Raw genomic sequence first — 26,852 nt, forward strand, 5'->3', positions numbered from 1 at the left:
GTGTACCCGGCCGCGGCGTGGCGCGGTCACTCTCTCGGACAATAAAAATCAAAAACATCGCTCGACTTTTTATGTAAGACCACCTTGGGTGAATCTCGGACTTTAAGTAGCCATAATTTTAAAACAAAGTCTCACCGCCTTATTCTGACTCACCATCGTTTTCAGCATGTTTATCTACTTTAAAACAAAAAAAAATTTACAAAAAAGGGGATGCCGGGTAGATCAGAAATATACCAAATATTTAAGTGCATTGAAGGATGCGTGTACCACATAATCCTGATTGTATTTAATTCACGTAATATACCTATATTGTATTATACGTAACCTAAAATATAGTTTCGCAGGATTTACCAAAGTTTTGTATTATTGTTAGCTTATATTATATTAACACTTATAATCAACTTATTACTTACACCAAGAGCTTTTTTATGAATCATATTTGATTTTAATGAACATAAAAACAAAACTCAATGACACAATATCAAAATATCAACAACAAAATTAAAAGTTCAATATATGTTTATTTTATATTCATTTATAAATATGAGTGTATAATGTATTATACAAATATATAATAAATTATAACCTGTAATACAATACAATAATAATAATAATAATAATAATAATGATGATAACAATATATTATTATAAATATATAAGGTAGGTATCATCATACAAAATACAATGAGCTTGTCAAACCTTATTAAAAATAACTATTAATAAACCAAGAAGATTGATATAGGTATTATTACAAAAATAAAAAATATTTGTAATAATAATAACAATAAAAAGATTCAAAAATCTAGGAGTAACAAAAAAAAAAACGTAGTTTTGGTCATACAAGTTATATAATACTGTGAAACTAGCTTAACATGATTTAAACACAGTAAAAGGTAAATAAAACCGGTTAAAAATAATAATATTAACCGTGCACTGGTGTCATCCACAAAATTATGGTTAAAAAAAGGATAAAAATAAAAAATATTTTTTTACTAAGAATGGTTCAAATAAGCCTGAAGATTTGGCGATATTTACAAAACAAGTCATATAAATTTAAGTTCCTACATATCTTTTTGAACCATAATATGTGATATAATATTAAAATAATTATTATATAAAAGTTATCAAAACAATATTTTTATAATTAATCACATTTAAAAATAAGTATTGCATATAAGACACATGGTTAGTACAAAACAGTATCTTAAGTGATGATAAAACATGCAAAACTTAGCAAAATTAAAAAAACCTACAAGTTAAGATAGTATTTGTCTGTTACATTGTAGTTGTTTGTCATCACTCAAGTAACTGTTATCACTGATTATTGCTAATGAAATATTTTTAATAAAAAAATACTATATAAATTTAACCACAAAATAAAGGTGCATCACAGCCCTAGTTATGTTAGGCAACATATAGGCGAAATTTGAAAGTCTTAGTCATCAATTATTGCTTAGGCCACCTCAAAGGACTTTCCCCCCAAAAAAAAAAATATTATAATAGTAATAATAAAAATAATAATAATAATAATAATAATAGTATATAAATAGAAGTAGAAATATAAAACAAAATGTATAAAAAAAATAACACATGTTAAAGCTCGAACATTACCACTAGCCTTAAATTTAAGGATTTAAAATAGATAACTACAATAAATGAAATAAATAATTTTAGAAAAAAAAATCACAATGAAAGAAATGGATAAACATTTTGGAAAAAAAAACAAATGTAATAGGAAAGACATAATTTAACAACTGAACACCAATGACAAAAATATATATGCTATGTATATAATATAAAAAAACCATTGGGAATTTGAATTCTACTAATATTTAATACCATTATGTTAATTTGAAAGACGTTTTATGATTCTAAAAAACTTATAAGTTAAATAGTGGAATGGGAAATATATAATATCTGGAGAATGTTATATAGTATTAATAAAATTATTGTCTAAGAATGTCCATAGTAGTTTGTCCTATTCAATATAAACAAAGAGATCCACTAGTAATGAAAATGTTTAAGATGTAGAAAAATATTACAATTAGAAGAATATCACTTCTTCTTCGGTGGTGGAGGTAGCATTGGTGTTATTGATGCTGCCACTGTTTTCGGTATTCTGTGTTTTGGATTGTTTTGACTCTGGGCTACGAATACGAAATTTTTCAGGCAATTTCGGATAGGTATTTGTTCTGCCAGCTTTGTTGCCCGATTGTTTTCCTTCTATTATCTAAACATTTAAAATGAAAAAATAAATGTAATAGACACAAGGTTACTACAATAATATTATTAAGTAACTCCATTAAGAAACTCTAGTATTCAAATTTAAAATTAAAAAACAACATTTCAACACTTAATCTACTATTGTATAATTAAATAAAAATCATTGCTTAATTTAACATTTTTATTATTTATTTGAATTATCTACGCGACTACAGATTTCTTTTTGTACTTTAAGATAATGTCATACTCGCTTGTGTTTATCTGGCTTACAAAAGTTAAACATAACAAATTTGTGTTAGAGCTTTAGCTTTAGTCTTCGAGCAGAATCAGTTACCTTTGATATTTAAAATATTAATATTCAAACACATTATGAGCATATTTAAATTGCAATAATTTACACACACATTTCTCGCTTAAAAAATTTAAATATATGTAAAAACCAATGTACAAATATGGATAATTTTCTTATCTTGAAGTTTGATAATAGGTCAATTCACTCTAATAGTAAAACTAACAACATAAAATGGGATCTGCTAAATGTAAATTTGGTATGTAGTTTAAATGACGGAGCCAACACAGATGAGTATGACATCCTCCATCTTAACTTAATACTTTTGTCAACATTTATGATTTTATGATATTTGTGTAAAAATAAATGTTAAATTTACTAATGCCAATGACAAATTGACATTATATAAAGTAGAGCCTTTTAATCATAATTTATATAATATGTATCATATTCTTCTGCAAATATATTCTAAATACCTGAGCACTTTGCATCATTGCCGGACTAGATCCTGTACGTGAATGACTAGGACCTTGTTGATTTGATGGTGATAATAATTCAACAGAACTCCCTTGAACAGGGTTTATTGGGTTTTTGGCACTCTCACGCAACTTTAATGGTAAAAGCTGTTGAAAAGCATATGCTGATTGGGAAGTAGGTGAAGTTATGGTATTGGGTAAGGTGTCAGATGTAGAACTTGCATTATTGTTACCCAATTTATTAGCTAATTTAAACGGTAATTTCTGTTTTATTTGAACTTTGGAAGCTACCTAAACAAATTTATAAAAAATAAATCATATGAGAATTTTAACTAATTTTTCATTGTAAATATATTCCTACCTTTTGTTGGTTTGTAGCACTAATCAGATTAATGGGTAATGTAGATGTGGAAGCGGCTGAAGGTGGAGTATGCTGTTTCCATTTCATAGAATCGGTTCTTTTGCTACGCACAGATTCTGAATGAGCCAACGGTTGAGCTACTCCTTCAGAGGGAGATTGATTTTGTGTTTGTTGATTTGGTGACACAGGTGGCGGCTGCATATTAGGTGACACAATAATACCTTGATTGGTTAACATTTGCAATTTAAGGTAAAGCTGCTCTCGTTGCTGAGTTACATCAATTTGTTCTAATCGTACTTGTTCCTAAAAACAATTGAAATTATAATTGAATATTAATACTATTCAAATTTCAGGAAATCAACTACCTAATGTATAATATTGCATTTTAGATTTAATAATTAAATACCTTCAATTTTAAAAAGTAATGTTACAGATCATTGTTAATTAAACTGTGTACACACATTCTAATAATTGCCATTTTAAATTGTAAAACTAACCTGTAATCTGAGCAACTGTTCTCTTTTTTCTTCCCAATCCTTAATTTCAGAGTCACGTTCTCTTATCCAAGACTCTTTCTCATGTGTAAACTTGTCTTGTAGATTGCGTAGTTCCTCTAATTGATGATTATGTCTATAAACTGGTCTTTTATCTTTTAACAAGGCACTAGAATTCATATTTGAACTGTTTACAGCTGGGTCTTCCATAAGATTCTGAGACTTGTAAGCAGCTAATTCAGCTTGAAGACTATAAAAAATTTTATTCCACCAATTATTTTTGATAAACCTACTACATTCTACTATCACCTTTTATATCACATAACATCAATACATTTAATTTAACATTTAAGTCATTATAACCACTGGAGAAGGGTTAATAAACAATAAACAATAAAAATAATAATAATTGAGGTACCCATTGATATAAAATCAAATTTAGAGGAATTTCAACATTGAAAAATATATATTATATACTAGTATACTATACTGATTTTAACATTACTATGGGCTATTGTCTAAATGTATACTAATTGGAGAAGTTTCATTTTCAAAGGATATTGTGAATAATCTCGTAAAAAAACATGGTTTGTTTTTATATAGGTTATTTTTATAACCTATTGTAGTTTTTTATTTTTGTCATACATTATTATGTATAATTGTAATCTAATTTAATTTAATCATTATTTAATTATTTATAATTAAAAGTAATTTTTATGAATTAGTTGGGCTAAGCTTCAAATACCACAAATAAAAATGCATTACATAAATTCAGCTCAGGCATAAAACAGGTAATCTGGTTTTGGATATATGGCCGAAATAATTATAAACAACATTATATTTACCTATCAATATTAGTCATTTGTTGTGAAATAATGGAAGATAAAGTATAAATATGATGTGTTAATTCCATTGCCGTAGCTTGTTGTTCTTTTCCTAGTGCTAATAATGTTGGGAACTCGCTGGATGATTGTATTGTAGTAGCACTTTGAGATGAGCTTGTACTACAATTTTCTTTCCAAGTAAGATTTCCATCCCTCTATATTAATATAAAGAAATAAATACATATTATTGATAATATTTTTAAAATAAATTTGAATTAAGACAATCAATATTCTGATTTTAGATCTATATTTACCAATTTGGAATCTTTACGAGTGGAACTTGGAGTACCTATTGGACTAGAATTGCCAGATTCCACACTATTTTCATTACCGTCCACAACTTTTGGTAATTTTCTTAAAGCATCTAAATATAAATGTATATAATAAATAAATGTAAGTTAATTAAGAAAATAAACTTTATATTCTAAACCTAATAAATAATAATTTATTAAATAATTTATTTATGAGTGAGTACGTTATGCCTGTAATTACTTTTTGGTGATGATAATGAATTATCAAATCCACCAAATGTTTCAGCTCTTTTAGGTAATGTAGGTGAAACATATGTTACACTTTGATGTTCACCTACAGAACTTGCACTACGAGACAAATTTGTACCGGAAGCATACAATGAACAAGCAAGTTCATTGACTTTCTGAAAACATAAATAAAACATTTTAAGAAAACGTAGATAACAATACAAATAATATTTAATTTACCTGTATAGCATTCATAACTTCTTTTCGTATCTTTTCCGAATCTTGATGCTCTGTAACCAAATGACAATATGATGGAGTTTCAATTGGTAAGCTTTCTACTCCAGCGGATGCTAATAGCTTTAGCTGTAAGCCCATTTTTTCTTCTAAAATCAGAGCTTGTTCCACATCTTTTTGTCTCAAAACTCCTATGCAAATTATACACAGAAATTAATAAAAAATGAATAAAACACTATATAACTCTAAAATGTAATATAAATATTGTAACAATTGTCGTCATCAACATCATACATTACTCCCTACATTTCAAGCTAATATGCTGAGTGTTAATAATGGCAAATGTGGTCGCGCAATATATATTAAGCTGACTAGGGTTTAACATGCATTGTGTTAATAACAGTCTGGGACTCCTGGCAGTCAATAGTTGAGAGTCAAGGGTTGATAGTGGAAGTTGATGGGTGACAGAGACCTGAAGAGGACCCACGGACGACCAGCTTAACTGACATCAGATATAAGCACCCACAACACACTATGGTCTGATCGGTACCTCTCGTTTATATTATAAGATTGAAATAATATGTTGTTGTATTAATAATAACAGATACATATATATATATATATATATATATATATAATTATGTTGAATATTTTGCTTCACATAAGGTAACCCTGATCATTAGTAATAATATCACACTCTGAGGTCAAGTCCCTGAGACCTCGTAAATATAAAAAGATCGACACCCAAGGAACATACGAAGCGACAGGTGGAGGCGCCCATCCCTGGAGTTCTGTTTTTTTTTTTGGAAATAATATTGTCTCTTCAATAAAAAATTTTGATTCTAAGGTACAACTCTTGTGTCGTGATGTTATTGTTAGGTGTCATGCAAATCTTATGTGAAACTATTGGCCTAATAATTCTTAATGTATGTTAAATTTTATATTAAGCAATATGCTAATCAAATATCAGACTGCTAAAGTAACAAAATCAAATAGATTAATACTTTAATTCAGAAATAAATGCAATAGATTTAATAAGCATTTTATGACAATTCAAGGAGAATAATTTGGGAGATTTTTTTGAAAATTCAAAATTTAGAAAGATACCTTTATCGGCTAAGGAAGTTAAACAATGTATGCATTGCACATTATATGTAGTCAAATGATTAAGTAAAGAAAAATTTAATACGCTAACACCAGTAGAAAAAAAAATTTGAATTAATAATAAATCAGTAATAGGTTTTTTTAAATGTTGTAACATACATTGTGAAAAATCATCTACACTTGTACAATTAAGGGATCGACTAAAAAACTTTTAGAGGTGGACTTCTTCATACTGAAGATAAATTTGCATTATATATTATCATTACACAAAAGAATATATAATATAATATCTTAATTTTTTCTTTACAAGTTATTATTAGATTTAAATAAAAACCAGAAATCTATGAAAAGAATATTGGTGAACCAGACTCACAGTTAGGATTAGAAAATAAATTCAACCAATACTGTTGAAACTGGAGACGTGGCCCAGTAACAAAAAAAATCTCTTAATAAACTTAGAAAAATCACTTTCATCAATTAAAAATACTAAGCAAACAGATAATTTAAAACATGAATCTAAAAAAGTATACCAAAATATTAATTTGGAAATATTAGCTAGTTTAAAAAAAATTGGTACCCCCAAGCATAATACAAAACGACAGGTTGAGAGGAGACATTACTATATTCAATAATAAGATGATACGTACCAACAATTTCTCTTATATTATTTTTCTTAGTTTCTAATTGCCTTTGTCTTTCTTCAAAACTGAAGGTTACATATCCATTGTCTTCTTCTTCAGGACATTCATTCACAGCTGAACGAATAGATTGTATCCATACTTGTTTGTCTTTAGGTTTATGCACTTTGAGTTCAAACATTTCTGGTTCTGCTGGATTAGAAGATATTAAATAAATACCTTTAGTATCAGTACCAGCTTTTTCTCTTACTAAGAGTTTTTGCAACGATACTACACCAGCAACTGGTTTTAAAACCTATTAAAAAAAATAAAAAATTATTTAACTAAAAATAACAACATGACGTATTATATTTATTTTTTACTTATTAATTAAAAAAATTACTTTATTTTCTTTTTCTTTATTGCTTTCAGGCATAAAAAAAGTATACTTGTGATTATTTTCAAGTATAAAAAACAACACATCAGTCATAACAATAACATTAACCATCACCATTTGTGTTTTTGCATGACGTTGCATAAGCCACGCTGTCCCTTCAAATCTAAGAAAATATATTCATTTAATAACATGTATACTATATATATTTACTTAACACTTATATAACAAAAACATTATAATGAACAAACATTTTCGGGGTTTATTATTTAAGTTTATTTTTTCCTATATAGGTATTTGAATTTATACACAATTTTGTTAATATTAATTACTTAACAAATGCTCTCCATTTCAATACAATGATTTAAAAGATTTAATATCTAAAATTATAATAATATGTATTTATAGTAGGTAGGTACATGATAATATTTATTCAATAAAATGTGAAAATACTATTACACTTGAAAAAACTAACAAAGAACTTAGTTTTTTATTAACCCATGTATATATAATAATAATACTCGATCCATGTTAAAAAAAATAGCAGATGACTTGTACTCAGGGGCGTACCCTAGCTGCCTCCTGAAGTCAAACTGACGTACCCTAAATTTTATCGTAAGCTAAAAGGGTCTAGTACTAGTTGCCTCCTAATAGTTAGTTAATAAAAAAAGTCTGAGGCACTCGGGGACTGCCGCAGTAAAGCTATTGAATAGCAATTTTGTAGCTATGTATCATGTAATTATGACTTTATTTATTTTTTATGATATTAATTCAAGTTTTTTTTGTTGATAATGGTAGATAAACACCGTACGGAAATATTTTATTTGAGACTTTTTTGCTTAGCAACTGGTTAGACTGTAAATAACGAAAATAATAATAACATCTTACGGTCACGCTTTTTCGTTACGAAAAATGTTTTTTCAGTCACCACGCCAGGCCCGCGATAAAAGCTATACAATAGCTTAATATATAGGTTGTTCGAAAAATTTTTAAACATCATGACATATCAAAATAAGCTTGTTATTTCAAAGTCATAATTTATGACTTTTGTTATATTTTATATTTGGTACGATTATATCTATATGACTAAACATTAAGATATTATATTATATATTCTTTTGTGTCATGATAATATTATATAATGCAAATCAGACCTTTTTACATTCAAAAACGTTCTAAGTACAATATTATAATAGAAATGTTAAAATATAATTTTTAATTTTAATTATACAACAAAATGTTTGATTTAATACATAATATAATATTATTATGTTAATTTTAAAAATTCATCAATTTATGTGGAATTTCTTAGTGATAATTATGTACCACTACTTAATTCTATATGGGAGGCAATTCGTATATTTTGGAAGGCAACAAGTACGCACAACCATTGATAAATAGTATAACTGTGCAGGTCCTTATTGTGAATAGGTTATAATTATTAATATTTCTATTGCACTAATCTAAAACAATTAACTGAAGACCAATTTTATAAACATTATGATGCCTGCTTAATTTTAGATTCTGATCAGAGCGATGAATGTATTGATTTTACAATTATGTAATTTTTTTTTTTATTGTTGTGTGTGTCACCACCATTTGGAACAGTAAAACTGATTCGATTTTCTTCAACAGTATCTTGTTTGATGGAAAAGTAAATGTAGTTGGTGCATTTGGGAGGTCAACATTTAAAATTCCCAATAGTTTCCAAAAGTGCCGGGAAAAACAACAAAAACTGAGGAAAAATGGAAATTTTTACCTAAAATTTTTAATTTTGACAAAATCAATTTTGATTTTTAGTGTAACAAATGACTGTATATACATGACATTGTTAGTGGTTGTTTATATTCACATTTTCTATACACTCATCCTGTATAGAAAATTTTAGTGTTTTCAAAATATTTTGATTTGTTTTGAACTGTTAACGACATTTTCAGTTTCTAATTTTTTTAGGTTTTTTTTCTATAGCTATTCACAATTTTTTTTTATGTGCATTTCAAGTTCAAATTTATACAAAATTGGATATTATGCGTGATCACCATCTTTTTTTTTGTGTAAAAATAGGAGAATATTGTCTCTTTAATTGCTCTGTAATTAAATTATGATCTATCTAGGTTATGTAAGAAACTATTTGAAAATCATTTTATGAGTTAATTACCCACCATGGTATAACTAGTATATTGTTCATTCCATTCTGTGTTAGTAACACAACATAAAATTTAATTTAATAGAAAATATTTTCTTTATAAAAATGACAATGAAAATATAATATCTTACGTATTCGATTAGAAATGTATTTATTGATAAATAAAATTGGATTCATGATATTTAAAATATTATAAAAATAATGTGGTTTAATCATTCAGTAAAATTAAGAATTTTCATGAAAATGTTTCCCTAGTTTATCATAACGTAATAAAAATATTTTGCAACATGACTCACCTCAGTCTTCTATTCTCAGACAGTAAATCGGATTTCTTAAATTTACGTCCTCTAAAATTAGTAAAAGACTTGGCTTCCATCCGATTATATATTTCAAGTTTTCTATCTTCTTTTTCTTTTTCAGCTACCTGAGAGTCTACTTCCACCAATATATCCTAGATTTATACCGTTTATGAAATCAATTAATTTAACTAATATCTATATAAACATTTAACTTACTTTAACCATTTTTAATGCCCTAGTAAGTTTTTCACATTCGATTTTGTTTTCTTTTGAAGTTTTTATAAGAGGTTCAATGAGTAATGGATACTTAGTTAGTCTTTGAGTTACAAACAATACACACTCAGGAATACCTTTTTTTTTCAACAAAGGATTGGCCTATAACAAATATAATCAATCTGTAGACTGTCAGTTATCATAATCATGCAATTTTTATATTCACTAACCTGACAGTGCTTGATAAAATTAAAAAATGCTGGATCTTTTTCTAAAACTTTATAAACATCCAATGCATCCCTATGTCTTGAGCAGAATTCTCCATAAGAGCTTTTTAAACGTTGAGCATTTATGTTTGAAAATTGATCTAATAGTAAATCTGCGATGGAATCTACAATTCCATTATTATTGATAGCGGCTGAACATTGTTTTTCTTTCAGACTTTTCAAAAATCCAATGTGAATTTCGGTAAGTTCAGCTAATCTAGGGAACATGCGATAAACTTTATCGCCGAGTTGAAAATGTTTTTGTAAACCATCAACAAATACCTATAACATATTGATTGATTTAATATTGACACATATTACAATGGATTAATCTATATATAAAATTACTTTCTGCATGACTCTCAAAGTAAGGCAATGATGTTTTTCAGTTAACACAAATTCATAAATATGTTCCTGACGTTTTATTTCTTTATCTTTCAATCTTTTCAAAATCTATAAGGCAAATTCATAAATATTACTATTGAAAAAAATTCTATTAAATGTTTAATTACATCTTTGGTAACAGTTGGTGTCCATGAATCAGGTTGTTCTTCGTGTAGTCCCAATGCAGGATCAGTTTCTAAATCGTGAGCTGTTATATGATCTTTCCAACAAAAAACAAATAAAAATATCAAAAATTACAAATTATTAAGTAGGGTTCCAGAATAATTGAATTTGGATTTTGAGTTCTTAACTTTTATTTTGGTATTTAAAATTGGTATTTAAGTCGCCTACACACCAGGCAGTTAATCGCCACATTTCTGAAGATAGAGCCAGATTAATTGCCTAATGTGTAAGTCAATACCCTAACAAATACTGGGTGCTGACTACCAAATTCAGAATTTAGGTTTTCATCAATATTTTTTTGATGATATTACTAAGTTCTGAGAAAAAAAAAATAAGTGTATTCAGTTTAAGTATATGTATATTTACTGAAGTTGATTACTGGTATCCAGTATGTATAATTGAACATTTTAATCCCTATTATTGCTGGTATTTTGTTTTAATTTGTATGTTATTGGCATAGCGTATAAATATTATTATTAAGTTATTGTACATTTTAATAAGTGCTTACTTTCATTTAAAAATTCAAATTGGACCAAGGAAACTTCATCCGAATACCTGATAAAAAACAAAAATTGTTTAGTAATAGAAATATATAAGGAATTCACATTATTACAAAAATATTAAATATATAATATTATATAGGAGTATTCATTAGTACGTTGTAGGTATCGCTATAATGTGCTACATAATCTTGTGCTAATGTTGCACATTTCATAGATGTTTCATGTCCCTGTATTTTATTAGATGAACTTTAGTATAATGCAACAAAGCTAAGTGTTTTTCTAGTTATATGCCATACAAATTAGATGACTTGAGGTCAATATCATTCAAATTTTCTATTTAAGAAATTAAAACAAATTCTTGATGATAAAAAAACAAAAAATGATTATACAATACTTCTTTTAAGTGTTATAATATAATAAAACAAAATCTGTTAAATTTATAAAAATTATAACAGGTAATTACAAGTTATAATATGGTTAGACAATTAGTATTGTGAAGCGCCAACATAATAAGTATATAGTGGACTGTGATCAGCTATCATACCTAGAAATAAATGTTTAACTTTTTTTTTTAGTTATTTGGTTATAATATTATTTGGATAAAAGGTTTCATATAGTTTCAAAATTTAATACCTATTGTTTATTATTATGTTTAAAACTGGTTCCTAATATGTTTAATGTTAGCGAAACACTAACTAACATTGAAACCAACAACAGGTCAAAGCAGCAGAACTGTAAATCTATATAATACAATTTATGTTATATATATAATTATATTATAATATATAAAATTAAGTACATGAAAGTTTCATAAGTTATTTCTAGGGCTGGGATTTCGATGCACTTTGCATTGTTTTCCAATGCTTACTGTGCGCTGCTCGTCTTGTCACAAATTTGTTTTATGTACTTTTGAATGAGAATAAGAAAGTTTATTTTGCATTTTTTTACATTTTTTGGATTTTTTTAGTTTTTAGGTCATTTTTGATGTTTTTGAATTTAAAATTAAAGATTATAGATTATAGATTTATAATATAAAATATTTATATGCTAACATTATATGAAAACCCAAATGACCTATTTCTTATCTACAGTTCAATTGGAAAAATTGTTTATCAAAAGCTTACTACGGTTTTAAATAAAAATGAAGGATTCAAAATTATTTCCAATATATCTGATATTTTAAACAGACAAGAAGGTACACAAAATTAATTTCTGGGTAATCTTACAGCGAGTGATCTGACGTACTTTAAATACTCACCTATAACTTCAGTAGATGTAGAAAGCTTTCCTATCTACAAAAACTTATTAGCGGACAACAGAAGAGCATTTCTATTTGAAAATCTGAACACGCTGACTTAAAGTAAAATAAAACATTTAAGTACATGTAAAGTAATTTTTTTAAATTTTAAAGACATTTTTTAAATTTATTTTTTGAGTTTTTTAAGTCTTTTTTTCATTTTTTTAAGTTCATTTTTCACAATTAAAATCGGACATTAAAATCCCAGCTCTAGTTATTACATTATTGAATGTTAAGTATCTTTTGTTCATATATTTTTTTAATATAATGTAATTGATTATCATGTAAAATATAATTAATTATACATTATCTATACTCGGTCCAGTAAGAGAATACACCACTCTGCACATCCCCACGAGACATCCTGCCATTAAGACAAGTTCTTCTATGGTGGAATGTCGTGTGGGGATACGCAGTGGAAAAAATTTTTGTTGGGTCGCGGCGTGTTCTCTTGCTGCACTAGCATAGTATCCCTAACATTGATGAGTATACGTTTTGTTGGTAAATAACTTTCAACATAGGATATTTGATACCTATAAATTATTTTATATTCAAAATGTAGGTCTATATTTAACATCTATGAGATAAATTATTTTATTTACTTACACTACACCATCTTGTGAATGACTATGAGCATCATCTTTATCTTCTGGATGGCTAAAATTAAATACAATTCAAATTAGTTAAAAATATACACAAATTTTATTTTATAGAAAATTTAAAATTCCATATGAAAAGGATGAGTAACATACACACAGATTATACAGGTTACGATAAATACTACTAAAATAAATGTTAATATGTATAAAACTTAATTATTTACCATATTATGTAAAAACGCAAAAATTATATGCAAGTTAGTGCACAAACAAATGAAATATAATAGTTATTATTTCTAACAATTAATAAGTATTAAGTACATTAGACAAATTTAAAAGGGTAATGGATTTTAATTAAGAAAATCTTAAATGGATTTCTCTATACTATGTTAAATAATTATCATATCATATAATATGATCTGCATTATATTTCATTAACCTTATTAAATGAATCATTTTTACAAATATACTTTATAATACGGTGTCCCATGAGGATTTACCCATATAAGATACCTCCTGAGATAATACAACTATCATAAATCTGTATTTTTTATTAGACTCACAAAGACAAGGACTACATATATTTTACTTTTTAATTTAATTACATTTTTTGGTAAAAAAAGTTAAAATATATATATATTTTTTTTTTGAAACAAATTGAGATAGCCGTTTTATAGTTTAATTTTTTGAAAATTTTAACCTTACGACATTTTATTGTAATCAATCTCATGATTTTTTTTGTTTATAGGTGAAACAGCAAAATACTGGTTTTGTCTGGGCGGCTAGTCCCACATTACGACTAATGTATACAGGGTGTAACAGATAGAACTGACTTTTGGAATAACTTTTGTTTTAATCAATATTTTTAAATTTTTTTTTTGATACATAATTTATAGCCACTTGCGCTACACGTGTAATAAAAAAAAAAATAATTTTTATTTTTTAATACCAAAAATGAAAAATTTTTTTGAATAAATTCAAAATAGCCAATTTGCGAATCTGATTATAAGAACTATTTGGATGGTAAAAACATTTATCTAAATCAAGTAGTTTATTTTTTAGAATTTTTTTAAATATCAGTATTCTTTTAATTAAATTAATTTGGAACACAATAACTTTTTTAAAAATATTATTTTTGGAAATTTGCTAACATGAGAATATTTCTAAAACTATTTACTAATCCTATAATTTTATCAATTTTTGTCATAAGTTTAAGTAGCATAAATTTTTTTTCTTTTGGTCAGTTCTTTGCGTTACACACTGTATATCCCCACGAGACACCCTATATGCTACCATGTAACCACAAAAAAAGCAGAACGAATATCCAATTTCTGTAAATAGATAGAATTTTCTGATTGATTTATGATAAATTAAAATTAATAATTAATCATAATTATTATTTACAAATAAATATGATTACATTACTCAAATCCATCAATTAAAAATAAGTTTTAGAATTATTTTTAGAGAAAATGGCGGTTAATTATAATAGCATAAAATTATTTACTGGTGCTTTGACTTATATTTACATAGCTCAAAATCTTTTTCAGAATTTAATTGTTATTTATTTTAAGTTTGTATGTACAAATTCCAGACATATGATCAACACAAAGCAGTTGCTAAAATAACATGCATAAAAGGTTTTTTCTTATGATTACTTTTTTTTTTAAATACTATAAATAAAATACAATAACTATGGTAGGATGATGAATTGAAATATGTTGTAATTATTGTGTTTTTTTAATCACTGTAAAATTGTCAGATGTTGAAAGTTTTAACACATAGGTACATAATTATTATTAATTAATTTTATAAGTTAAAGAAAACTTTAATTTAATTTATCATTTGTCTGTACAATTCATTGATATTAATAATTAACTAGTTGTATGATTATTGTGCTAATTATAAATTAAAAGTAATATAATTAATTAATAACAAATTACAGATTAGAAATTATATAAACAATTAGCATCAAATCAATATGTTTGAGAAAAATAAAATGATTAATTCTAAAAAACAAATAAAAAATTTTCTTGGATGCACTTCAAAGCATTTAGATTTTAAGAATACAAAACACACATCTAAATATACTATAAAGTATACAACATTTTATACATATAATGAAAATGTATTCTAGAGTAATTGGAACAAAGTAACTATAGTTTTTTTTCAGTTTTTCATAGAAATCTCAAGATTAAATGTGTATTAATATCCAAAAATTAAATTGTAAGTCTGCTTATATGTATAACTATATATACAAGTATACAACTTAGTAAAAAATAACTAATAAGTAAGAAAAATTATCCAAAAGAGAAAAAATGTTTATATAATATGTATACAACACTGTAATATATTATTAATAGGAAATGTATAATCAACTTTAGTTCAATTTTAATCTCTTAGGCCACATCTAGGTTACAACAAAATACTAAATGGTACAAAATTATTATTTTGTATTTTGTACAATAACTGTTTAATTATTTACTTTTTAGATTTATTTATGAGATAAAACTAAAATATTATTATGATTAATATTTATTTTAAGTAAAAATCAAACAAAACAATTTAATTCACAATAACATAGAGCCAAAAGAATTATTCAAAATGCACATAAAAAAAAAGGGGGTTGCAATAACAGTAGATCACTATATTGTGTTGTGGGGGAAACTTACTTCACACCTAATTTGGTTGCTACCACTTTCCAAGGCGAGTAAAACTGCACCATAAATTTCCTGAGAACGGATAGGTGAAAAAAAAAATGTATGCACACAAAAATAATTGAGGAATATTTTTCAATTATTAAAATTATTATATCTACAATATATACAAATTTACATTTCTATAATTCAAATTTTATTTTAAAACCAATACAAAATAATTAGCCTCTACTATCATTATTCATTATAAATATCAAATATGGGTTAAAATATTATGAATGAAAATAATAAAAATGTGTTTTTTCAAATGTTAATATTTGATGTTATATAATTTAAAGCCATGCAACAAAGATTATAATTTATAAAATTATATCAAACATAAATAAATTGAATATATCTTAAACGCAAAAATACACATTTATTTTGTTCTTAGAAATTTTCAATGATCTTTATACATCTGGTTGAAGTGGTAAAATACAAATTTAAGTAATAATATTGTTGTACTTTTAATATGTACTTATAAGATACATTTAGTCATTTGATTAAGTTTTATACAAGTCTAAAATGTTTAATTAAGGTAGACCTAAATGCATCTATTTATTATATAATATAGATTATATTTAAAAATATTAATATTTATGAAAGTCATTTTCTGTATTAAATTTATATATAATTACCATATTACCACATTATTAATAAAACATACAAAATAATTGTTTATATTAAATTAAATGTATATATGAAAATATTAATGAAAATATTTAATAGCTACCAAAAATACTCCAGACTATTTGAAGTGGTGGCCAAGACAGGGTCAGATATATATTATGTATGTCCCAATCCCCTTAATATGATATTTAGTACCCTTATTTAAAGTATATTACATTATGGTATAAAAAGTAAATTTCTCTAGTTTGGTAGTTGAAAAATTATGGGCATTGTCGTGTTATATATGGTATTTTCTTTACTTCTGTGTGGATATGAGAATAATCAATTATTACTATGTATAAAACTATACTACTAGTTAATAAGAGGTTGCTTGATTTTTAATGTATTAATCTTCCAAAAATAAATAGTACTAAATTCAGTGTCGATATTGATAGTAAGGTAATATAGGCACTACCACACATAAAATGTTGTAATTAAGAGTTTATGTTAAATATTTATAATTAATATAAGATATTTTGTTTTGTAATTTGTAGAATTTTATAAAACACATTTTATGATATTATTTTTGGATTTTTCTGCATGAAGATTAAGTTTATCTTGAAAAAATGTAAGTATAGACTAAACATATTATCAATTTCTGAATATTGATATGACATTATAAACAGATAAGTAGACATATGCGATTCACATACACACTTAATAGATTATACTAACTATCTTCTGAATAAAGCCTGCTAAAAATTACCATTTAAGTTATGATAATCTTTTACGAACTGATAGTGACTATACTCAATTGTCAATGTTAAATGTATTGTTATTTAATGAACAACATGGATTTTACTAATTGCATAAATATTTTTAATTTAGCTAGAGGAAAGTTAGTAATAAATATACCACAGAACAATTATATTAAAAGCATAAAAATGTGAAGCATGTTTCTCCGTTATTTTATTTATTTATTTATTTATTTCAGCAAAATCACAAAAATTAAATTAAATTACTACAATAAATAGTGATAAGAGCTGATACGTATACCAACTGAGCAAGCTCGTTTCTGGTATACGGAGTTCCTATACATATTACTTATATAATATTATAAAAATAAAGTGTCATGTGTCTTATACAATGTCTGATTACTTCTGTGATACTCATTATCACAAATTTAAATGTATTATTGTTATTGCAATTATTCAATTTTTGGCATTATGCATAAAATTGTACTGGTATATCTATAGATAGGAAATAATCTAGTAGTTTTACCAACAGGGAGACATTATTTTACCACCTCAGTCAAAATTACCACAACCACCACTGAATAAATTAAATGAAAATTAATTTTAAATACCAAAAAAAATTATTATTATTCGAGTAAAATAAATCTATTATAATTTAAATTTATTTTATTTTAACATTTTTAAATTATAAATTGAATAAACAATACTAAAATTAATAATAACACTTTCAACTGATAATTCAGTATTTATTATTTAAACAAGTTACATGCTAAATCACTATCCTATGCATTTTTGATTTAATTATTAAAATTATATTATATTATTTTTAGTAAGAATCAGAATTTTAATGCTGATACTTGATAATGATAATGTGATCTTTAAAATTAAATTAATTCATAATGCATTTACCTGTTTGGTGACGAAGACTGATTAGCATTATTTTGGCGTTTCCCATAAAACCTTTGTTGGAACGAGGATGATGAAAATCTTAGATTACTCTAATAAAGTTATTAAGTTATTAAAATATATAGTAAAAAAAATATAAATTTAAATTATGCTCCTGTCCATTAAAATTAATATAATTCTTAAGAAAATACCAACCTTTCCATATTTTTGTTTAACACATTCAGAAACTTGATCTTTACATGAATTTTGGTGAACCGTGATCAAACAACCTAGAAATTAATTAAAAATTAAAATTAACTTAAGTTTAAAATAACTATAACACATTCATACTTTCACATGATAAAGCTGGTTTGTTTTCTAAAGGTTTTGCACACCAATCACATGACTGTTCAAAGTTACTGTATGGTGGAGACATCCAGGAATGAAGAATTTTCTTTGATTTATCTTTTTTCTTTCTAAAAAATAAACTTCCTCTTTTTCTTCTTTTTGCATTTTGATCTTCTGACATACTACAACATGTTTTTAGAAAAAACAATTTAGCGTAATAATAAATTTATTGCTATATTATTAACTAAAATAAATTAATAAAGGTGCAGTGCAAAAAAATTTTTTTTTAAAAAACTCACTCAGAAAACAAATTGTAGAAGGGTATATTTGTGTTATTAGATGAAGGGGTAATATAACAACGTTTCATTGTACTATCTACATCCAATGTTTCTTCTTCAGTCTCACTGTCTTCTGTACCACTAGGACGACCTCTATGATGGGTAGGATTTTTGTATTTACTTTAATAAAAATAAAAATAGTAATAACTATACATTTGAAATAAAGCAATATACGTGCAATCTGTGATAAAATAATTCACAATTATTATTATATTATTATTAATTTAAATCATTAGAGTATTAATGCTTATAAAACTATATATTTTTAATACTCGCTATCCATAAGTATTTCAAATCCATGTGTTAAATTTGTTATAGTATGTACTATGGGTACAGAGTATTTAATACAATAGAGTTAAAAAATTAATAAAATGACTTGTGAAATGTTTAGTCAAGTCTCACTTTTATAAATTTTAAGTATTTACATTTATATTTGTTTGTCTTATATAAATTGTATATAAGTATAATTAAAAGGACGAGGCACCTACATATGTTTTCCATCTTACAAGTGAGAAACATTGCAAATTTTACACTTAGCAGATCAGTTTAGCAAAGGTAGTCTAAAAATTAAAGTGAATAAAGTGACCTCTTATAAAATGTAAATGTAAGGTTATTGTCGAGGCAATGTTATAGGCTTTTTATTATATTTTAATTTTAAAGCGAGTTATGAGTATTTACTATTTTAAGATTTACTTACAATTTACAATTTTAAAATACTCATAACTCGCTTTAAAAATAAAATATAATAAAAAGCCCATGACATTGTTTAGATAATAATTTTACATTTAAGCTTTACAAGAGGTAAATTCACTCTAATTTTTAAACTAAACGAGCTAAACGTGATCTGCTCATAAGACGGAGACAATACTTTTGTGTGTGCCATGTCCTCTTAAAGAAAAACCACAGAACTTATCTAAAAATAGTTATGTGAACATTTTTTTTTTTTGAAAACGAGCCTTCGTATATTTGGTATTTTTATAATAAATTAGGGTTTAGTTATTTAAATTCTTTACATTTATTTCTCCAAAATAGGGTAAAGAATTCAGTTTGATGAGAATCCAGAATGTTTTCATTCAAGTACTAGCGCAACTTTACTTGAAAATAAATCATAATTGTTATTAAGCTGGTTGTATTTTATTTACAAAATATAAAAATAGTTTAATAATTAAAATATAATGATAAGTTTAATATATGAAGTGATCAAAAAATATATACTACAATACAATGTCTAATTTAATGAAAAGCATCTAATGCGGACATAAATAAGCTTAACTACAAAATAAAATTAAAATAAAACTGTGAACTAAATAAATAAATTAATTAATATAGATAATTTAAAAAACTTACATTGGAATACTATTGACATCATTATTTGAAACATTCTCTTTGTTTAAAATGTCACGTGTACCCATAATTGATGGTGTGGAAACAGATTTTTGTAAAGGAAGTCTGGCTTGTAATAAACAAGTTTCAACAGCTCGTTTGGCGATTATTTTGTTAAAACCATTCTGTCATACGTATAACAATATAATTAGTTTATAACAAACCACATTGTTACATTTTTATTTCATACCTGATAGTCAGTCTCATTAAGTGAGTGTGTAGAAGAAGTTCCACTAAACCTGCGACTTATTAGACCAACATTTTTATTCGACTTCTGGCGACGACATGATGTACTGTCAGTAGTTAATAAATTTGCTGTGCTATTTGTGAATGGATCTTCTGTCTCAGATTCCATACTACTTAAGCTTGCACTAAAAAAAGATATATTCATAGTAGTGAAAAAATAATTAGATTATTACTTCATTAATACCTTTTTTGTCGTTTTACAATTTTTAAGCTATGCATATGGTTCTTTGTTAAATCATCTAATGCTGCCCAACTTCTTCTCCGAATAATTTCATTTTCTTTGGACTCTCCACAATGTTTAGCCATATTAAACCAGTTGAAAGAGTTTTCTTAAACAAAAATATATTAAATTAAAGGACTTTAATAAAATAATAATTTAAAAACATACTACGTTTAACATATCCACTTTTGTGTCTTCTAATTGAGTCAAATGTCGAAGATAAATCAGTATGTGTAGGAGAAGAGTTGAGACTGGAAGAATCTAATTCAGACTGACAAAGAGGTTTACTTAATGAAGGACATGAAGAACTTAATGAGTTGTTTATTCCACAAAACTGTATCATCTATAACATTAAAAACGATAATATTACTATAATACTAATACATTTGAACGTAAAAATCAAAATGTTTTAATTTAAATTACATGTGTCAATCCTAACGTGGCAGAATCACGCATTTGTTGTATGACCTCGTGTATTTCATGTAGTTGTTGTATATTTTCCTCTGTAAAAATCAATAAATTTGAATCAAATAAGTTTAATTTTGAATAATCATATAATTTAAAAATAATAACCAAGGACTGGATAATTTTTTCCAGCAGCTAAATGAGGTGTTACACTGATTGTAGGAACTAGAGTAGTGCTTGGCATTGTTCTCAACACAAAATCAGTTGAGTCAATACTATTTATATCATTTGTTGCTGTATTCATCTGGGAATAATCTGTTACTGTGTCTTCTTCACTATCGTCCAGTTCATCTCTTTCAAAATGTTCCATTTCATGTCTTTGTAATAACTTTCTATAAACAAATTAATATAATATTACTATCAGTATAACAATACGTTCAAGTGTAAAATGAGAGCAATTTTAAAATAAAATAAATGGAATATAAAAATTTTAATAATCAAAATATAGTCATAATATTACATAAACACATGAAATAAATATTCAAATACTAATCCACAAATCAACTTGCTCAATTTACAACTAATTCAGATATACCTACCTAATTTTATCTGAATTATCACCTACTTCAGCAGAATTTTACCAAATATTAATGAAGTATACATGAAAACAAATTGTAGTTATGACACATCTGTGACAGTTCTTACTACATCCTTCATTATTTATGGTTATGAATTAAGTAAATATTAAATATAATTTCACAATTATTATTTATTTTTTAATATAGGCATAATCCTTTTCTATTTACTTTACCATTAATAATATAATTTTCTGTTATCATATTCTGTAACATATTATCAGCTCTGTAAAATCCATGCTATTAATTAAATAATGTTATTTTCTGAATCAATTTTTACGCAATGAGTTTTAAATAAATTAACTAAAGGACTTTGAACAATATTTATAACATAATAGAAAAAAATACCCAACAATTTTCATAATAAATAAATTCATTAATTATTAAACTAACTAATATAATTTTATCTACATATTGTATCATGGTTAATTGCACAATATTGTTTTATGAGTTTTAAACTTTTTTAAATAAGCCAACATAATTTATCAATATACCTACCTATGCCTAGAAATATCACTCACAGATCTTATACTTAGTATTTTTTGAAGAAAATCAAGTAACCGAAATGATGTAAACATACAATTACAATACCATTAGTATAAAGACATGTTTTATATCCAAAAATGTATTTTAGTTTAATAGTATGGATTAAAATTGAAGTTATGGCTTTAAGGCTAAATTATTATTAATATTGGTTAAACAATAAATGTTAAAACTTTTAAATAATATATTAAATATATTTATTGTCAAATTTATAGGTACATGTAAATCTGTTTGACCATGTTAGATTTAAGTGAGCAATTTTATATTGATATTTTTGTAAATGTAGAAGAAAAGTAAAAGAAAATTTAAGTTATTACTTATTTAGATATCATAAATTTAATTAAATTTAGAGTACACTAAAAAAAATGAAGCACAAAATAAGAAAAAATTTAAAAGATACATATATTTATATATGTATGTCTCAATAAAGTATATGATAAACAACTATATGTCAGCTAATAATGACAACTTATAAAATCTCTTACCATTATATAATTCATAGGAAAATCCAAGAAATGTTTGTTTGAATATTATTCAACTCTTCAAATTCATACTATTTAAAATTAAACATATTATACCTAATAATAATGACTTAATAAATTGTAATCAGAACTTAATCATCTATCAAATGGAAGTCACTAGATAAATGTATGCTTTGATAAGAAAATCAAGTTTTAAAAATTATTTTATGTTTTTTAATAGGTACTTACTTTTTAATATAGGTAAGTAAGTACTTATTAGTGTATCTGATAACTTGGGAGCAAGTAAAATCATAATAAACAAGTGTTCTTAAAAATTAATCAATACTAATATCCAAAACATGATTACTACTACCTACTAACTAATTATAGCATTTAGATTACTTCTCACAGTATAAAAAATATATTGGTGTTTTAGGTAAATACCTACTAGAAAAACATTTTATTAAATAAACATAACATAGGTACCTAATACCTACATTTGCATCATATTTTAAGATAACATGTTAACGCAAAAACCATATTTATGATTAATATTTAAATTGGTAATTTTTTTTTTAAGATAGCTGCCAATTCTTGGCAATTTAATTTTAACATGCAACAAATAATATCGAAATCATAAATATTAAATAAGGAATATTCATATCTCTTACAGTCCACTAGCGTAATCCACAAGATCTGCTTTTATTATCCTCAGACGGTACAACAAGAATCGGAATTTAGCTCAAGACCTACATTTACATAATAGGTGTGCTGGTCAACCCCGGAAGGTCTAGGATATTGACTCATCAATCAAACAGACTAAATGATGTATAACTCAACAAACATGCATCAGTCGTACAAATTTTACCTGTTTTTCAGCAAATAGGTATCATAATTCTCGTTTAGCGGATAGCGTTTAAAACCAAAACACAAACAATATTACGTTTTATGTACTCAAACTCAATAATCGTGATGACAGACTGCCATTTTGATACTTTATGTTCATAACAATGAACATTGGAACGAAATTGATATTAAAAAAAATGTAAAATTATTTTACAAAACAGACGTCAGCAACGTTTTAAATTTGATAACTATGATAACGTTCAACCAATGACTGTAAAATACTTATATCACTTATATCACAAAAGATAAGATTTCCGAGATCTATTCTATTTCTAACTTAGATCATATTATATTCATATCATGACTATTTTCTCATGGATCATGTACTATCCTTTTATTTCATGCCGTAAAAGTAGACGTTTGTCCGGAATTGAATTGCATTGGGATTGTTATTATATCCTCCACGGCTTCTCATAGCGCTAAAAAATACTTCTAGGTAATCCTGACTTAATTTGTAATTTAGTAAGTAAGTCATACCGTAACGTTTAACCAAATGAAACAGATTAATAAGGTTAGAAATACATATAATGAAGCCTAAAAATCCGGTTTTTCTTTGACTATAACAGACTTTCACCTTCAAGTTCATGGATTTTTCTCTCATGCCTCAGTTGTTCAACATACCATTTGAATTTTTCCAAAAATGATTCTATTCTGGGTAAAGTATTATCGTTGATTGCAATGTAGTAATTCCCTTTTGCTAATTTGTTTCGACAATTTGTAATATCAAAGTCATCATTAAAAATTTCACAAAACTCAGAAGTAGCCTTTGTTCCCTTTAAAACGTTTAGTTGTTAGCAAAACTTCAAACTAGAACTAACACTTGAGCTCAAAGTTTGCGCACCTCAATGGACATTCATCTTGTTCTCGTAATATGATTTTTTTTAAATTTATTTGCAGCATGCAGACCTTTGGATTCTTGAACTTCCAGTAATTGTACTATATGGCTCCACTGAATCTCTTAATTTTTGTCATTGATAAGAATCTTTTTATCGCCTAAGCACGAATTAAGATATCTAAATATATCTAAGTATCTAAGTATATCTTAATTTGTGCGCCTAAGGTATTCCTTACCAACTTCAGCAATGTGAGCTGCATCCCAAAATATATAAATTATTTCATTGTTCACAGTTATCCATGGTTTAAAATCTGGTGAATAATAATTAAAATTTGCTCCCAATGATGTACACACGGATAAGTAGCATAGAGCACCATCGAATGTAATGGAATGACATTTTGCTCCAGTGTTAAATTTTGCCAAGTTTTTGACACTTGAAACTTATTTAATTACTAGATCATTTGATTCTTTTCAAATTCACTAGTTTCATGTTTTCATAACTTAATGACAATTAAAATTCTATTTTTATACTTATCTAATTATAATATTATAAAAAATGTTCATTAATGCATCTCGTAATAAAGATAATTTCAAAATACTGAATTAAATTATTATTATATTAAACTATTTGAATCAAATAAGTTTCTACCTTCAGATTCTTAAAATTTTCATTTTTGAATTGTTTATATGCATATGTAGTCCTTATGTGAGCAATTTGTATAGTTTATTTACTTAACTAGGAATAGTAATATTTATGTATTTTCTGTCTTATGCATAATATTTATTTTAATAATTTTGTCATATAATATAATAATATGTATCATTTTTTATAATAAATCTTTGTTTCATTTATTTGATATTATTTTGATTTTTGAAAACAAAAAATAACATAAATAATGTTTATAAACCCAAGCTGACTTAATTACATTTCTGTAATTAAGATGATAAAAACAAATTTGTTGAAAAAAATATTAATCTTGAGCTATTGGTAAAACGTTACAAATATTTTTTAACCAAGGACTGCATTGCATTCTTTTTGTAATATATGCCGAACGTTTAAGTGATAAATTATATTAAAATAATTAAAAATACAACTAAATGAGTATGTAAATTAATCAAACAGCATATTATTTAGTTTAAAATAGTTTTTTTTTAAATAGTTGTGGAAGTCGAAATAGTATATTGTATCATACAATTTGTATGGCAAGGGCGGGAAGTGAGCCATTTCAGTCGCGGGCGTCGTGTGCATTTCGCCCAAGACTGAAATGGCCTTTCCGCGCGAGCCACACATACTATTTTTTGTCACGCCCCTGCGTTCATGGAAAAGGCTATGCAGGGATCTATGCAACAATTATTGACTATTCTACAAAAATGTATATGGGCCATTACAATATCCGGTTAAAGTTAACCGACACTTAACCGGAGGTCGTAAAAATCAGCCTTTATGCGACATGCAAGGAGGTTATACTATACATTTAAGATGTAACCAAAAGTTTATGTTTTGCAAGGACCGTGGTAGGTACTAAGTATACATTTTAGTTTCTGATTGTGCAGGGGATACGCGCCCGGCGGCCGGCACTTTTGGGGATTCCTTCTTTTCCGCCTGGCACTTTTGGGGATTTCCTCTTTTTCGCCCGCTGGACGAAAAAAGGTTGCTTTCGAACACTTCAACCGTGGTCGAAAACCAAACTTTCGGTGCAGGCGTGACAAAAAAATATATACTTCCACTTAATATGATTTTGATATTTTTAACATAATTTTATTAACTCATATTAAAGGTGTTCACAAAATACTTACTATTGATTTTTAAATGACAAAAAAGGTGGGTAAGTGGATTTCGCTCTGTTGTACAGTAGGTTACAAGTGGGTCACTGTATAATGGATGGTATTAAATTTGAATTCAATGATATAATATCATTGTATAAGAAAAACGATTCTGAGCGGAGACGGTATGTTAGTCTAGGTATAAGGCATAATATTATATTAGGTACCTATAATAAATTCCAAATTAATCATATCATAATATTTATTAGGTACTTATAACGCGTTATACATCAACAAAAAACCGTGGTACTATCATAGATATATTATAATAGTATACTTTAGAAGTTCCAAGTACCCACGAATAATATTTATACAATC

The 26,852-nt window shown here is 25.9% G+C and overlaps 1 protein-coding gene across 5 annotated transcripts in view; it reads right to left on the reverse strand.

The window, feature by feature from the left end:
- LOC100168913 (rho guanine nucleotide exchange factor 18) overlaps positions 1 to 23,989 on the reverse strand; it is a 44,619-nt gene extending 20,630 nt beyond the window's left edge. Inside the window, exons 1-29 of one of the 5 annotated variants that reach the window (XM_029491538.1) lie at positions 23,838 to 23,987; positions 21,499 to 21,722; positions 21,349 to 21,428; positions 21,094 to 21,268; positions 20,890 to 21,034; positions 20,650 to 20,830; positions 20,424 to 20,584; positions 19,038 to 19,196; positions 18,742 to 18,920; positions 18,607 to 18,680; positions 18,415 to 18,503; positions 16,118 to 16,177; positions 13,453 to 13,503; positions 11,555 to 11,601; positions 10,992 to 11,083; positions 10,828 to 10,932; positions 10,444 to 10,761; positions 10,217 to 10,375; positions 9,998 to 10,152; positions 7,565 to 7,721; positions 7,192 to 7,477; positions 5,447 to 5,631; positions 5,220 to 5,382; positions 4,982 to 5,091; positions 4,689 to 4,882; positions 3,847 to 4,093; positions 3,350 to 3,652; positions 2,989 to 3,279; positions 601 to 2,230 (exon numbers count right to left, since the gene is read on the reverse strand). In XM_029491538.1, coding sequence (XP_029347398.1) covers positions 2,045 to 2,230; positions 2,989 to 3,279; positions 3,350 to 3,652; positions 3,847 to 4,093; positions 4,689 to 4,882; positions 4,982 to 5,091; positions 5,220 to 5,382; positions 5,447 to 5,631; positions 7,192 to 7,477; positions 7,565 to 7,721; positions 9,998 to 10,152; positions 10,217 to 10,375; positions 10,444 to 10,761; positions 10,828 to 10,932; positions 10,992 to 11,083; positions 11,555 to 11,601; positions 13,453 to 13,503; positions 16,118 to 16,177; positions 18,415 to 18,503; positions 18,607 to 18,680; positions 18,742 to 18,920; positions 19,038 to 19,196; positions 20,424 to 20,584; positions 20,650 to 20,830; positions 20,890 to 21,034; positions 21,094 to 21,268; positions 21,349 to 21,428; positions 21,499 to 21,700 — 4,554 coding nt within the window. In that variant the 5' untranslated portion in view covers positions 21,701 to 21,722; positions 23,838 to 23,987 and the 3' untranslated portion in view covers positions 601 to 2,044. Of the gene's footprint in view, positions 1 to 600; positions 2,231 to 2,988; positions 3,280 to 3,349; positions 3,653 to 3,846; positions 4,094 to 4,688; positions 4,883 to 4,981; positions 5,092 to 5,219; positions 5,383 to 5,446; positions 5,632 to 7,191; positions 7,478 to 7,564; positions 7,722 to 9,997; positions 10,153 to 10,216; positions 10,376 to 10,443; positions 10,762 to 10,827; positions 10,933 to 10,991; positions 11,084 to 11,554; positions 11,602 to 13,452; positions 13,504 to 16,117; positions 16,178 to 18,414; positions 18,504 to 18,606; positions 18,681 to 18,741; positions 18,921 to 19,037; positions 19,197 to 20,423; positions 20,585 to 20,649; positions 20,831 to 20,889; positions 21,035 to 21,093; positions 21,269 to 21,348; positions 21,429 to 21,498; positions 21,723 to 23,640 lie in introns of those variants that run through there. The other 4 variants (XM_029491539.1, XM_016804186.2, XM_029491537.1 and 1 more) reach the window with 4 other exon arrangements.
- Between the last annotated feature and the right edge of the window lie 2,863 nt (positions 23,990 to 26,852).

Source organism: Acyrthosiphon pisum, chromosome A3, assembly GCF_005508785.2.
Source record: "Acyrthosiphon pisum isolate AL4f chromosome A3, pea_aphid_22Mar2018_4r6ur, whole genome shotgun sequence".
NCBI lineage: Eukaryota > Metazoa > Arthropoda > Insecta > Hemiptera > Aphididae > Acyrthosiphon > Acyrthosiphon pisum.